This window comes from Macaca thibetana, chromosome 14 (genome assembly GCF_024542745.1).
Source record: "Macaca thibetana thibetana isolate TM-01 chromosome 14, ASM2454274v1, whole genome shotgun sequence".
Taxonomy (NCBI): Eukaryota; Metazoa; Chordata; class Mammalia; order Primates; family Cercopithecidae; genus Macaca; species Macaca thibetana.
The window spans coordinates 102,441,677-102,458,112 of NC_065591.1; the positions used below are offsets into that span (position 1 = coordinate 102,441,677).

The window sequence follows — 16,436 nt, forward strand, 5'->3', positions numbered from 1 at the left end:
CATTTCTCAGTCTTTCTCTGATTTTGTTTTTTTGACCTTGAGTATTTTAAGGAGTGCTGGTCAGGTATCCTGCATAATGTATCTCAATGTGTGTTTGTTCAATGATTTCCTCATGATTAGACTGGAGTTAAAGGTTTTTGGGAGGAAGATCACAAGGTTAATTGTTCTTCTCATCACAATATACCAAGGAGTACATTTTACCTACGTGACATCACTGGTGATATTAACCTTGATCATTTGGTTAAAGAACCATAGTTTGAATAATATAATATAGGTAAAACTTGTTTCCACATTTTCCCCTCTTCTTAAGATAAAAGAAGTTTCACGAAAATTCCTTGATTAAAAATGTCATGTAGTCATACCCTCACTTAAAATTACGTCCTTTCACCTGTAACTCCAAGGAGATTAAGCAATAGGAAATGATAATATCTAGAGAAATCTGTCATGGAAAAGATATGTTGAGAATGAAACAAACACTTTTTTTTTTTCCAAATTAGTTCTTAAAATCTTGTGGTAGGCCAAATAGTACATAATAGAATTTAATGACATGCCTATCTTTTAATAGATTAACATCGTGGAAAATTTTAGTTGTCTGGCTTTAGGATGATGTCCTAGGAGTTTTGTGGTAGCAAGAAGAGAAGCAAAATAAAAAGCATCATGTGCATGGGATGAACACTTACTTTAAGTGTAAAACAAATACTGGAGAGGTTGGGACACAGTTATCCAAAATCACAGGTTGTGACTGTGATTGTTCACTCTGAACTGGACGGTGCCAATTAAGCATATTCATTAGAAGAGGACAAATATTCTGCATTCATACATTCTCCAACCCCATCCTAGCACAGGAATAAGTCGTGGGAAGCTCTGACTCCTTAAAATGATACCTTTGCTTTTCGTTGTCACATCTCTATAGACACCAACTGAAAACCTGCTACACAATTTAAGTAACCAGTATTTCATGACATTAGTTTTATTTGTATAATAAAACACTATTTAAAAATTCGAGAGTATAAACCACTTACTGAAACTTAATTGGACTATACAATTTGCTTCAATGAAGGTCTTTTTCAGTGGTTTGAAAAGACTGATAAGACTTAAAAGCTCAATATGTAAAACAAATACCTACATATTAAGGAAGAGGATGTTGAAGAGGGGTTCCTAAAGATGGGACTACTCTATTCCCCTTCCATATTCCTGGAAGTTCCTGTTTTTTTTTTTTCCACAAAAATAACAAGTCAAACCAAGGTAAATGATCCCAAGAGTTCCCAATATTTACCATTAATTTTCACATATTTTAATCAAAAGCCCATTGGGAGAAATATATGGCATACAAGTATTTTGGTTGGGTGTATGTGTCAACAGATGAGTTACTGACTTAATACACAATCAGAACAAAATACTTCCCTCTTAAAAATTAGATGAATAACATTTGATTATTATTTTTTTTTAAATTTCAGTCCTAGAAATGATCATAGTAGCTAACCCAGGTAAATAGAGGACAAGCTGTGATTCTTACCTGAAAGTGGCCACAAAGTTCACCGTGGGCCAGCCCAAAACAAAGGATTTCATGGCATTGGTGTTGCCTTCTCCCACTTCATCCACACAGCTTGCTGTCCACATATCAGTTAATTTAATTTTATTTTTTATCTTAAAGTTATTGTTATATCTAGAAAGATAAAAACCAAACAGAACCTTTTGTTATTTTGTTTCTTAAATTTTATGGGAGCTTCTCTGGAAGCCATCATCCTCAGCAAACTAACACAGGTACAGAAAATCAACTACCACATGTTCTCACTCATAAGTGGGAGTTGAACATTGAGAACACATAGACACAGAGAGGGGAATAACACATACCATGGCCTGTTGAGGGGTGGGGGCTGAGGGGAGGGAACTTAGAGGACGGGTCAATAGGTGCCGCAAACCACCATGGCACACATATCCCTATGTAACAAACCTGCACATTCTGCACATGTATCCTTTTTTTTTTAGAAGAAAAATAATTTATGGGAGCTTCTGTACTTGTGATAAAAGGACCATTTTTCACTAATCATGGGCCAAGTGTCTTATTCAGTGTTTTTATCTTCAGTGCCTAGAAGAGTAAACTAAAACAGGGTTGGCTACCTTGGCCCAAGACGATCTTTGAAACATTGGTGAAACAATTAGTCCTCATGCCTGCATTTATGGCAAGAAATAGCCATAAACTGGCCACCTTATTTTTCTGTATGTCAAGCACTGCATTAAAAACCTAATTTGTACTGCTGTTACAAAATATTAATTCATTTATTATTTATAACTTGCTAATTTCCAAAACGATTTGGCTGAAAACAGAAAATACACAGGATTTATTAAAATGTTTATAAAATTTTCATTTTAAGAGAGATGCACTAAAAAAATCCCTGTAGTTAATTAGAATAATTTATAATACATTTTCAATGAAGTGGTTACAAGATTTTCTAGGCTTTAGAAGCATAGGTTATTTTAAATTTCCTTTCTTAGATTTTGTTCAACCATTTCCCCTTATATTCTGGCTAAAAGTAAAAATCTGCAGCCCCCCAAAAAGAACCTAAACCAAACTTGAAAAAAAAAAAAGTAGGATTGACACAATTAACATTCATCTCTGGGGACCTTGAAGGTGATCTATTTTAATTCAAGTGAAATTGCTTTTAGACAATTTCTACCTAATCCCCGTAGACTCCTGATATGGAAATTGTCAGGTTTAATGCTAGCAGGGACCTGAGACTTAAATAGAAGGCAACAACAAGGATAAAGAGAATGCTCAGGAAAACATGGGTACCTCTTGGCATTCAGAACCATTTGTGTAAATACTAAAAGTTAAAATGAAATCAAAGGTAACTTATATGGAAGTATCCCTAAAATTCCTCTGATTCATGGATTATTTAAAGTTAAAAATTTTCAGTGAAATTCATAAGATGAAAAAGGATTTTGCAGGAACTGAAGGAAAATCTAGATTCAAAGCCTCATGTATGCTTCCCATAGAATTTAAGTGTAATAGAAAGTGTCTTGTGGCATTAAGGCTTCTTCCTATATTTCAATATTTCCCCCCCTATTGTTATGAATCTTTAGATTTTAAAAATAAAACAGACCCAATTACAGACCAAATCTTATTTGTTGATGCCAACTGTTTGGGTAATATAAAACTAAAACTACACATCTTTTGAAAAAACAGGTATCTTTCCATATTTGTTTTCATGTATTTTGTATTTTCTGATGCAAGTCTCTATCTTAGTAGATACTGCAGATATCATGTGGGAACATCCACATCCATTGACCTGGGAAAAAAGTCATCCCAAAGATCCTTTCCCTAGATCAATAAGGTGCTACATTATCTACCCCGATTTCCAAAACAAGCAACTGTCTAAAAGTATGAACAATGACTTCCATTCTCCTATAATAAAAACAACGGCTAATATTTATTGAGAACTTACCATATACTATTGTTGTAAATACTTTACACACATTATTTAGCTTGATCCTCAGGAATTTTATAGGTAAGGAAATGGAGTCGTAGAGAGGTTAACCTGCTAAAAGTCACACAGCTTAAGTAGTAGAGCTAGAATTTAAACTTGGACAGTGCTGACTCCTGAGCTTATTTATGCTCTTAACCACTAGACATCTATAAAAAGTCCTGGATATCGCTATTCCTAAAAAGCACCTGAAACCTGGGTGAAATTATATTTTCCATGAAGTTCTCTTCAGCTTTTCTATCTTTGGCTTTTTGTTTTTTTAATCTCTGCAGAGCTACACGGCTTTCTGATATGGCTATTATGGAGGTGGAGGAAGAAATCTCATGAACACTTATGAACATAAAGCTAGATGGACTAGTTTGAAAATATTTAAAAGAAGTATTCCACTAAAGTTTTATATTAAAATGGGCATTCTTGGGGTCATAGAATGGTTCTTCAGATTTTTCACTTTCAATTTCCAATAGTATTAGACTATAGAAATTAAAAAATGCTAATTTAATGTGGACTGGCTCCAATAGCATGACAATGACTATCTCCAATAGTATTACAAAGACAGGAATTAAAAAGTGTGAATCCAATATGAACAGACTGAACAAAACCCCCTAAAATAAATTTTTTTTTTTTTTTTTGAGACAGAGTTTCACTCTTGTCACCCAGGCTGGAGTGCATTGGTGTGATCTTGGCTCACTGCAACCACCACCCCTCAGGTTCAAGTGATTCTCATGCCTCAGCCTCCCGAGTAGCTGGGATTACAGGTGCCCGCCACCATGCCCAGCTACTTTTTTTTTTCATATTTTTAGTAGAGATGGGGTTTTGCCATGTTGGTCAGGCTGGTCTCAAACTCCTGACCTCAGGTCATCTGTCTGCCTTGGCCTCCCAAAGTGCTAGGATTACAGGTGTGAGCCACTGCACCTGGCCAAATTCTTTATTTCGACAATGTAGTCCCTTACTACAAATTTATTAAGCTGACAGATACACTTTGCTTTCCTATCCTCCTATCTTCATACTGGAAAAATTTCCAGTGAACTGATGAAATACACAGGATTCCAGGGAGATTTCTCCCCATTCTAAGATAGGGATGTCTTACCGAATACGTTTTAGGGTAGAGATCATTATATATTCCACAAATATCTGATGGTAATTCTATTAATAAATTTATTTCATCTTCTTCACCTAAAGAGAACTCATTACTATTTGCTTATTCTCATAAAATATGATAATAGTGATGACTTATGAGCATGTGAGGTAAATACAGTCATTCATCCTTTCTGTAAATTCCATATGGGTGCTCCATGGTTATTATCAGAGAGAATAGTAAACTTCTTTCTAAATAATTTAATGTTTGTAAAACAGATCCTGTTTTTTTAAAAATGAAAACTCATGATTTTATTGGAAAAGTAACCTATTTATCTTCCAAATGAATATAAAAAATGGTCCCCAAGTACCCATCTGGCTTTAATACTTTACTAATTTAGTATGGAAAATAATTACCATAAACTCAAAACAATTTTCAGCAAATACTGTCAGCATCCAGTACAAAACAGATCAAATATAATAATTCAGTCAATTGAAGGAAGCATTTAACACCCGCTTTATTGTTGTACTTACTAAAATTCGCTGAACAAATATGTAGCAGTTGATTATTTATCCCACTCAAGTTTATTTCTCTAGGCCCAACCTAAGGACTGAAAGCAGTAACTAAAAGAAGCCTGAAGATGAGCTGATGTAGTATGGAACCTAAGGTCCCCTCCTTGTCTCCTATGGCTCAGTAAGAGACTTAATTGCTAATTTCAGATTATTTCAACAAATTAATTGATCCAGGGTAACACTCAATCCTTCATCCAAGGGTAAGAAGTGACCTAAAATACATAGGTTTGGAATTACAGGGACTATTTGCTTTTGGTTGTTATTTCATAAAAATTAAGTTCTTTCATATTAAGAAGGATCTGTGAATATAACTAAATCTTTGCTGTGGAATGATCATGTAATCAATTTCCTAAAAAATGGTGGTCAAAACTTTTGCAAAGTGGCAGGATTTAATAATAATAATAATAATAATCTCAAATATGTATGTTCCATCTCAGGGGTTTTGGATTTATGCCAAAAAATAACTTAGATCACTCACACTTTTAAATATTCCCAATGGGTATAAAAAGTACTTAAAATAATCTTTCATAATTTGAACCTCTTAAATAACAGCATTTAAATCAATTGATAGACTTTTTTTCACTTCACAAAAACACTGAAGTGGATACAGTTATCTCAAAAACAGTGTATGGGAAAAAGTGGTATAACCTTATGTGAAAAAGGGACAATCAAAATAAAAAGTCAGCTACAGAAGCAGACAATGAGTACACATTTTGCCAATATATCTAAAAACAGCAATATTCTAGTGGAAAAGAAACTGTCTTTCTATAAAATATTTTTAGCAAAACATAGGTTCCATAAAAACAACTTATATGCTAACAGTATACAGAACAATAAATAACCTCAGGTAAAAAAACAGAGGTCCTCTATTCTAATTATCATTGTAACTGCTAAGGGGGGAAATATCCGAAAAAGGTGAAGGAAAATACATTCTTCCGTAAGAACTGAATGCATGCTATAAGTAAATCGTCTTTAAGATCTTAAGGTTCAGAAAACTGGTTATTATAAAAAATTATGTTGTCTATTTATCTACCTCCAGGCTGAGCTATATACCTAATGAGTACCATGTGCTAAAAAGTATAGAAAGAGCCAGCCGTTGGAAGTAAGGTCTAGATTCAAACCCCAGCCCTGCCATTTCTTAGTATATAACAAACCTTCCTGAGCCTCAGTGTTCAATATCTGAAACAACTCTTATCTTGGAGGATTGTCAGGAAAATTAAATGAAATCTTTGTGATTCTCCTATTATAATACTTAGCATAGAGAACTCATCTAATAATTTTTAAATAAGGGAATAACTGTTTTTTGAAAATAATGACTTGTTCCTCTATTAATAGTTTCCCAACTTAGAACTTCAAATGGACCTAGTGCAAAGATGTGGCTGGAGAAACTTTTTCTTCCTCTTTATTCCTATAATACCATATCCACTCCAAAACTACATCTGTAGGCATTCCTTCTATCCGAATCACATTCCTAAACAGTTCTCATCATTATGCTTGCCTTTAATTTAAAAAAAATGTATAAACAATTCACTAAGCATTCTATACCATCTCTTATAAATGGGTATTTAGTTGGAGCCTTTTACTCATCCATGTGAAGAGGAACTCAAGCCTCTGGCCACAAGCTACTGAGGAACTAAGGCTAACAGCATCCACTTGAGTGAGCTTCGAAGTAGATTCTCCAGCTCCAGGTGAGCTTTGAGATAACTTTAACCCAAGCCAACAAGCTTGAGGGCCCTCATGAAGGCTCATAAGCCAGAACCATCCAGTGAAACACTCTCAGACTCCTGACTCAGAGAAATGCATGAGACATTTATAGTTTTAAACTGTAATGTTTTTGGGTAATTTGTTAAATAGCAATAGATAATTAATATAGCCTACAAAGGTCCTTATAACCTAACCCTTATCTACTTATCTAATCTTAATTCATCTTACTCTCCTTGGCTTGTTATGCTCCAGTTACACAGGCCTTCTTTTAACTCCTCCAAGGGCCAAGCTTTCCTCAACTACCTTTGCACCTGCTGTGCCCTCTCCCTGGAATGCTCATCCTCCCAATATCTGAATGGCTGATTGCTTTTCATACTTCACTGAATTTTTCCCCTGACTACACCTACCTAACATATATGCCATCTTTTACTTCACCCAGCACCCTATTTTCTTCATAGTACTAATCACAATTTGTCATTCCCCCTCATCCCATGCATAAGACTGTAAGCTCCCACATTAGAATATAAGCTCCCAAAGAGCAGGGACCATACCCATCACATTCTTCATTGAATTTTCCTACATTTATTCTGGACATGGCACAGAACAGAACCTAAATAAACACTTGTTGAAAAAATGAACAACCTTTTTTTTTTTTTTGTGCAAAAAAGGGCATAAAATCACTTTAGACATTACCTATAGTAACAGAGGCAAAACTTTCTTACAGTAAGCATTGAGTAGAAAGGGTATCTTTGTTAGTAAAAGTGCAATTTTATAATGATGATCAGGAGTATATAGTATACGTACTTGATTTTGGCCACAACAAACAGATCATTGAATAGAAAAAGATGCCGCTCCTGCCTCTGGAGGCCTCTTTTGAGTTCTGCCCGGCCATCAATCAGCAGAGTCCTACTGGAGCACACAAATGATGACAGAAATGTGCACGTGTCAACACTAGCAGAAGGACTTTCCCTGTAACAGATCAAATGCCACAGATCAGTTAGTCAAATGATCATTTTATAGTTGGTCAAGAACTATAAAACTCTGTAATGTTTTTTAATACAATGGTATAGCATCCTAACTGGTCCTGAGTCTATTCTACACACAGTTGTCTTTAATATTTCATTATGAAAATTTTGAAACAAAGAAAAGTTGAAATAGTTTTATAATAAACACATGTATATGTATCTCAATCTAGATTCTACCATTAGTATTTTACTATACTTGCTTTATTAAATACCTATCCAACCATCCATTGAATAATTCATTTTATTTTTGGCATTTCAGTATAAACTATATACAGGCAGTACATATCCCCCTGAATGCTTCAGCATACATATGATTAACTAGAGTTCAATGATTTATTTTGAATTTTTCTTTTGATATAAAATTTACAACAAAATGCACAAATCTTAGGTGTATATCCACTGACTTTTGACAAATGTACTCATCTGTGTAATCTAAGCCTCTAACAAGATTTAGAAAATGATCATCACTCCAAATAATTCCCTCTTGCCCCTTCTCAGATATTATATAAATTAACCAAATATAGTCTCTATGGATTGGCTCCTGAGTTATTTCTTTACTGCAGGCTGAGACCTGTTAGTTCAAAACCTCATTAGTACCAAACTCAAATTTTTATATATCGAAGTATTTTAAAAATAGCCCAATCAATCAGATTTTTAGCCAGTAAAGCCTGCCTGCTTTGCATACTCCATCGAACTACACCCAGCACCTGCTGGCCATTGATAAGAGAGTGTCTGTGGTTATGAAACCCCCAAGATGCTCCTGCCCTTTAGAGCTCTCTGACCTAGCCATTCCACACTACTGAGGAATGGACATGTTCTCTCCAGAAATATCTGCTCTGATTCTTTTCTCCCCTGCCCTCCTTCCCTTCTGGATGGTGGCCCCTTGCCATATGCCTCTGGACAGTCTCATACTGTGATGAATTTACTCTCTCATGCAACCCTGTACAATGGTCATATTTTAAATCTTTGGTCAGATCCCAAATACCTCAAACTATACCAGTCAATCCTTACTTGATCACCCCAGAGGTAACAACTATTCTGATTTTTTTTTTCCCATGGAAGACTGCCTGTTTTAGAATTTTATACAAATTGAACCACAGTATCTATTCTTTTGTGTAAGATATTAGTTCCTCATCATATTTTTGGAATTCATTCATGTTATCACATTTATCAGTAACTCATTCCTTTATCTCACTTAGGTATTCAATGTATAAATATACCAGAGTTTATTCTTCTATTGTTGTACATTTGGGCTGTTTCCAGTTTTTAGCTATTAATAATAAAATGGCTATTAAACATTGGTACTAGTCTTTTTGTATCTATGTTTTCATTTCTCTTGGGTAAATACCTCAGAGTGGAATTGTTAGGTCACAGAGTAGGTATATGTTTAATTTTAGAAAAACTACCAGTTTTCCATAACGATGGTACCATTTTACATTCCCAGCAACACTGTAAAAGAGTTCCAGTTGCTCCACGACCTTGCTAACACTTGGTGTTGTCAGTCTTTCGAATTTGGCCAGTTTAGTGGATGTATAGTAGCCTTTAATTAGGATTTTTTTTTTCTTCGTTTGAGACAGTCTCACTCTGTCACCCGGGCTGGAGTGCAATGGCGCGATCTCCGGTCACTGAAACCTCCACCTCCTGGGTTCAAGCAATTCTCCTGCCTCAGCCTCCTAAGTAGCTGGGATTACAGGCATGCATCACCACGCCCAACTAATTTTTGTATTTTTAGTAGAGATGGGGTTTTGCCATGTTGGCCGTGCTGGTCTTGAACTCCTGACCTCTGGTGATCTGCCTGCCTTAGCCTCCCAAAGTGCGAGGATTACAAGTTGAGCCACCACACCCAGTCTTTAATTAGGATTTTAATTTGCATTTCTCTGCTAATTTCTTTCACGTTCTTACTGGCCATTTGCATTATCTTCATTGGTGAACTGTCTTCAAGTCTTTTGCTCATTTAAAACAATTTGGGTTATGTGTTATTATATACATATTATCTATTGAGTTGTAGGAACTTTTTTATGTATTGGATCCTAAATTCCAGTCCTTTGTCAGGTTACATGTTTTGGAAAGTATTTTTTCCTAGTCTGTTGCTTGTCTGTGAACTTTCTTAACAATGTTTCTGACAAAAAGTTTTAAATTTTGATAACGTTTATCAAATTTTTTCATATGGTGTTTACTTTCTGTGACCTTTCTAGGAAACTTTCACCTATCCCCCACTCATCTCCAATGCATTCTATTAAAATATGTATGATTTTTAGTTTTTACATTTAAGTCTATGATCCATCTCAAATTAATTTTGGTTAATAAGGAAAAGGGCCAGGTTCATTTTTTTCTATACAAATACTTTATTTTCCTAGCACCATTTACACCAAAGACTGGGTGCTTACTCATATGTAAAGTTAGTTGGACTAGGACTATAGATCTTTAAATTCCCTTCCTCAATGGATTGCTTTGGCACCTTTGTAAAATTACATGACTAACAAGCATAGGTCTATTTCCAGGCTCTCTAGTCTGTTGCACTGATTCATTGATTCTTATGCTATAACCACACTGTCTTATTGTTCTAGGTTTATAGTGAATCATAAAATTACATAGTGTTAAGTCCATCAACTTTTTCTTTTTTGAGACTGTTTTAGATAATCTAGGTCTTTTGCATTTCTATATATTTTTTGACTCACCATTTTTTCACTTTATGATGATGTGAAACTGATAGGCATTCAGTAGAAACTGTACTTCAGATTTTGAATTTTACTCTTTTCCTGTGCTAGGTTAGGTGTATTAAATGCATTTTCTACTCATGATATTCTCCACTTATGATAGATTTATTCTGACATAACCAATTGTAAGTTGAGGAGCATCTGCACATTTTAGAGATTAACGAAAATGAAGAACAAAGGAGGGAAAGCCTATAGTGGCTGGGAAAGAAGAGACGACCTCAATTTCAAATACACTGAGTCTGAAATTATCAGTGGGCTAGGTGGTATGGCAAAATCAGGTAGGCATGCAGCACTTGGAAGAGATGTCAGAAGCAGAGATGTCATACAAAGACAGGTGCATAAATAACTCTTTGTAATGGCTAGAACTGCCAAGGGAAGGAGCACAAAATAAGAAAAAGGCAGAAACATATCCCTGAGAAAAGATGTACGTTGCAGAGATGAAGGGAAGAGAACCTATGAACAAAGATGGAGACTGGTGAATGAAGTAGCAGAAAAATAATAAAAAGTAGTGGTGGTCACGAGTGCTGAAACTGACAAAAGGGATAACAAGCTGAGGTCTGAAAAGATGTCTCGGGGTAAAAAGTCATCAGTTGGTCATTAAGACCATTGAGGAAACAGTTCCAGGAGAATGGTGTGGGCAGAACTCAAATGTCTGGAATTTGAGGGGTAAAAGGATGAGAAGTGAGGAATTAAGGGCAAAAACTCTTGTTTTTTTAGCAGCTGAACACGAGAATGTGACTTTAAAGATTCTAAAGTGGGTACAGCTGGTGAGGAAGGAAAGGTAAGAGATAAACAATCAGCCCTGAAGGTAGGTATTACTATCCTTCATTTTACAGATTTGAAGCTATTTAGGGTAGCCAAAATATACAGCTACTAAGGTGATTTACAAGTATGGTTTCACATACTGTAAAAAATTCTATATAGTCTTTCAAATGGGCAAACACTGCATTGACTCAGCTTCCTCCTCCAGCCATGGTGATTGAGTTCAGTGGTTTAGGATTTAATGACTTGGGTGGAGTGCTAATCCAAGTCTTCTTGCTAAGTAGTGTGATATGGCAAGTTACCTGGTTGGCTTAGTTTCCTATATGTAAAGTAAGTTAGTTGGACTAGGACTAGAAGATCTTTAAATTTCATTTATAATTTACATATGGGACTAACTAAACATATATCCAAAAGGTGGAATTAAGATTATTGATGAGAGGGAAATGGATAATGGATATGATTAGCTATCTCTGTGAGAACACTCCAATCCTAAAATATAGTTTATAAATATGTAGCTAAGCATATTTGAGAGTCACTTCAGGGAAACAATCCAAAGTTGAACTAAATTAAACGCCATGCAAAAGTTATAATAATGACAATGAGAACAGCTTTTTTTTTTTTTTTTTTTTAAATTAGTCTAATTAAACGAGGAGCTCAAAGAGCAAGTATTTGTCAGGGTCTCCAACAACGCATAAGGTGTAAGAGGCCATGACTTGTCAGCTCAATTATCGGGTTCATGTGGCAGCTATAAAAAAGGAGAATTATGGCTTATCTATGTTTCTTGTGTTTGAATAGTATGGGTCACAGTGTCTGATCTCCCCTGGGTATACTAAAAGTATGAGGCCTATACACTATCCTAATAGCTCTGAATTAATCCCCAGTGGTCAGCCATCCCTTTCTCTATTACATTCTCATTGTGTGGACTCCTGATCAGCATCATCATCATCAACCAGCAACATGTTTTAAAAATGCAAATTCTCAGGCCTTCCTCAGGTTTATGGAATCAGAAACTCTGGAGGGCTGGTTCAGCATCCTGCAGTTTAACAGGCCAGTCAGGTGATTCTAACGCACACTGAAATTTGATTCTGACGCACATTAGATCAACTCTCTATCATGAGTCTACAACGCATTCTAGCTCTAACATTGTAAAATTCTACAATAGTGTATTCCAAGTAAGTATAAGTAGTTTATAGTTCTACTTCAGCTAAGTTGAACTTTTGAGAGTTATTCCATCATTTCCTATGATTTCTCAGCTATAGCTACCCCTTCCAGGAAGTGAAGTCTACTATGCTCACTAATTGCTAATTAACCACATACTATGTATAACTTAAATACATACAGGTGAATGACAAGGCAAGTAAATAAATCAAAGTCCTGTGAAAGAAAAGGGAAAAGGAGTTTCTATGCTTGATATTATAGGTTGGAATTAAGCAGAGAACAAAGAAAAGGCCTACATTCACCATCACAGAAAAAAAAAAAAAATCCTTTCTCAAGTTCTTTTGGGGGAGTGGAAGAAGGTATAACTTTGGAATCTTTTAGTACATGTGATTTTCAAACGTATAGAAAACAAAAATAAAGCCTTCACTTGTTGAAACCGAGCAAGCACAAGGCTACTAAGCAATGAATGGATGAAAGAATGGCTAAAATAATATTTTGCTGAGCTTTAATTTTTTAATTGCATAACAAGAAAACTTTGCAAGAGGAAAAAGCTTCTGCATTTTGGTTTAGGTATCCAACAAATAACTGCTTCTTGATTATATGAAGAAGCCATCAGATTGCAGTATGGCTTAAACTAGGGACCTTCAAACTATTACTCAAAGGGTCTGATGATAGTGTAAGTTTTGTAGGCCATACCCTGTCTGTCAAAACTATTCAACTCTGCCCTTGTATTGCAAAATCAATCATATACATAAATGAACAGGTGTGGCTGTGTTCTAATAAAACTTTATTTACAAAAATAGGCAACCTGTCTGGGTTATGGTTTGCGGATCCCTGGTTTAAACAATACTTCCAAAACATTTAAATGTTTATAAATAAAGGCTAATCTGAAGTAATTGGAAAATTATTATTATTATTTTGGGTGGGGTTGGCCTAGGCCAAAGATTAATTAGGTTATTTAAAAGTTTAAATTTTAAAGCAATCCCAAAGGATTTTCATACACAATAACTCATTTTCCTCCTCATGATATTGCTTTCAAATAAGTGGACTGGTGCTGGTGTCAGGGAGAATTCACAATAAAATTAAACGATTTTCTTTTTCTGTGTGCATCTATCAGGCTGTCATTTTAAAAACCTATATGTAAGTGTGGCGAGAGATGCCTGAAGACTTTAGTCAACTAAGTATTGGTTAAAAAATTCATGCCGTACACTAGAATAAAAGTAAACATCTCAGCACTCACATAATTTAAAAGGAAAAAATTTCCATGGAAGGAAACAAAAACACAACTTCTGTGTTTTTTTAAATACAATATTAAAGTCTCCTACTTAAAAACGTATTTCTCAATTTTACGACTCTGAAGTGTTTATTTTTATTCTGAGTGAAGTGTAGATGTGTTTATTTTACTCTTTTAGAGTTGGAAATGGGGAAAGGGTAAGACTAGAAACTTCTATTTAGCCTTTTAATATAGCCTAATTAGGACTTACGAGTTATAATTAACAGCTCTAAAATAATCTAACAAATACAAGCAGAGTCTAGGAATTCACCTGTTGCCTGCTTTTTATGTATTAACATTCCATTTTCAAATGGGCTTGTGAAATCATTTCTGAAAAGCAAAAACAAGTTTTAGAAACTTGATTATTTTTCACTAAAACTAGAAAACAGCTTTCACAAAACATGGCCACAGTAACATACCAGTATTTATAACTAAAGTTCATTCTAAAAATGAGCCCACTTTCAGCTAAAGTTTCAGAGGCAGTGTTGCTTAATCATAAATTATAAAGAAAATAAAATTCAGAATACTTGGAAATGCCAATGTTTATTAGTAATCAATTAGAGATTATGATAAAAAGTACTAGATAGGATCTGGATAACTTTAAAGCCTGGTAAAATAATTAGCACATGGTCACTGATCGATAATTGTTGAATAACTAAATAAAATTTACCTTCCAAAAGTTTACCCATTTCTCAACGCCCATTCTAAATGTCAACTCTTTCATGACTTTTTATCAACTGAATCCTTGCTTGGCATCTCTTATATGACATCTAACACCTATATTCTGCTTTATATATCGTAAATATTCTCATTCAACATTTATTGTGCATGCAATTACCATATAATAAATTATTTGTAATAGTGATAAGTGTTTTCTTCTCTGGGTACCTGCCATGTGCCAGGCATAGGAGCTAGATTGGGTCCTTGGCCTCCAGGAGTTATCAATCTGATAGATAAGTCAGACAAGTAACATGATGATAAACAAGGGATGTAAGTGCAATAAAAGAAATGAGGAGTGCAGGAGTACAAAAAAGCAAAAACAGGAGACCCTATCTCAGACTGCATTGGCTAGGAAAATTCCTTAGAGGAACCAAAGTCTAAAGGATAAACAGAGAGACCAATGAAGGCTGAAGGGCACTTTAAGAAGGAAGAGCGTGTCAAATATGCACCTTGTGCTTCAGTAACTGGAAAATTCAGAACGGCAGGGGTTATAAAGGCTTGAGAAAGATTAGCAGCAGATGAGAAAGTGGTACACTCATCAGTGTTTCTCCTATCATGTAAGGGGCTTAGATTTTATCTGGAAGTGCTAAAGGATTTTGAGCAGGACATTGCATTTTGTAATACAGGTTGAGCATCCCTAATCCGAAAATCCAAAATCCAAAATGCTCCAGAATCCTAAAATTTTTGAGCACCACTATGACACCACAAGTACAAATTCCACACTTGGCCTCAAGTATACAAATTTTGTTTCATGAACAAAATTAAGAAAATTGCATTCAGGCTATGTATATAAAGTATATGAAATACAAATAAATTATGTATTTATATTTGGGTCCCATCCCCTAGATATCTCATTATCTACATGCCAATATTCAAAAATTAAAAAAACTGAAATTCAAAAATAAAAAACACACTGAAATTCAAAATACTTCTGGTCCCTAGCATTTTGTAACAGGGATACTCAACCTGTACATTGAAGAATACACAGGAAGGCAACTTAGAGGGAGTGAGACCATTAGGAAGTTACGGCAGTAATCTTAGGTAAGAGATGTTGCACACCCAAGTTGGCAGTGAGAAAGGGATAGGAAAGACAACAGAAAACATAAAAGATAGAGACTGTTAAAATTAATACATTGATTTACTGGGGGTGGGGTGAGCTGGAGATGAAATTGACCAAGAAGAAGAACATAACCTTACTGTCCAGACTTTATTTCCTTATTTTTAATTTTTCATCAAATAACTGAGCATCTATATGTACTGTCTAGACACTGCTATATTAATATATAGAGTAAATAAGTTTGATTTTTTTTCTCTACTCTTGTGGAACTAGTTTAGCTGCTTGGCTCAGTTTCTAGCAGAGGTTGGAAACCACGGCCCACACTCATATTTTATTTGACACCCTCACAATAAGAGTTTTAAAAAAACATTTGATTTTGAATGCCCAGTTAGCCACATTACCTCTGTTACTTTACTCTGTCTATTGAACCTCCGAGTTCTCTGAAAGCATTAGTCTATGGTTCTTACACTAGTGTGCTTTTTCTTTTTTAAACAAAAACAAAAAACTAGTATAAAAAACACACGTAAAATATTGCAATTGTGAACATTTAAAAATGCATAATTCAGTGGCATTTAGCACATTGACAGTGTTGTAGAACCATTATCACTATTTAGTTCCTGAATATTTTCATTACCCCTGAAGAAAAACCATATAGGTTTTTCTATAAGCAGTCTATAAGCTTTAAGCTTATAGTCTATAAGCAGTCTGTAAGCTTTTCTATAAGCAGTCATTCCCCATTCCCCCTAGTCCCTGGCAACTACTAACATCTTTCTGTCTCTACGGAGTTGCCTATTTCGAGTATTTCACATCATGCAGTATCTATCGTTTCATTTATGGTTTCTTCCCATAAGTATAATGTATTCAAGATCTGTTCATGTTGTAGCATGT

The 16,436-nt window shown here is 35.0% G+C and overlaps 1 protein-coding gene across 2 annotated transcripts in view; it reads right to left on the reverse strand.

The window, feature by feature from the left end:
* ARHGAP20 (Rho GTPase activating protein 20) overlaps positions 1 to 16,436 on the reverse strand; it is a 123,068-nt gene that overhangs the window by 41,181 nt on the left and 65,451 nt on the right. For both annotated transcript variants that reach the window (XM_050757658.1, XM_050757659.1), the window contains exons 3-4: positions 7,641 to 7,805; positions 1,517 to 1,666 (exon numbers count right to left, since the gene is read on the reverse strand). In XM_050757658.1, coding sequence (XP_050613615.1) covers positions 1,517 to 1,666; positions 7,641 to 7,805 — 315 coding nt within the window. The remainder of the gene's footprint in view (positions 1 to 1,516; positions 1,667 to 7,640; positions 7,806 to 16,436) is intronic.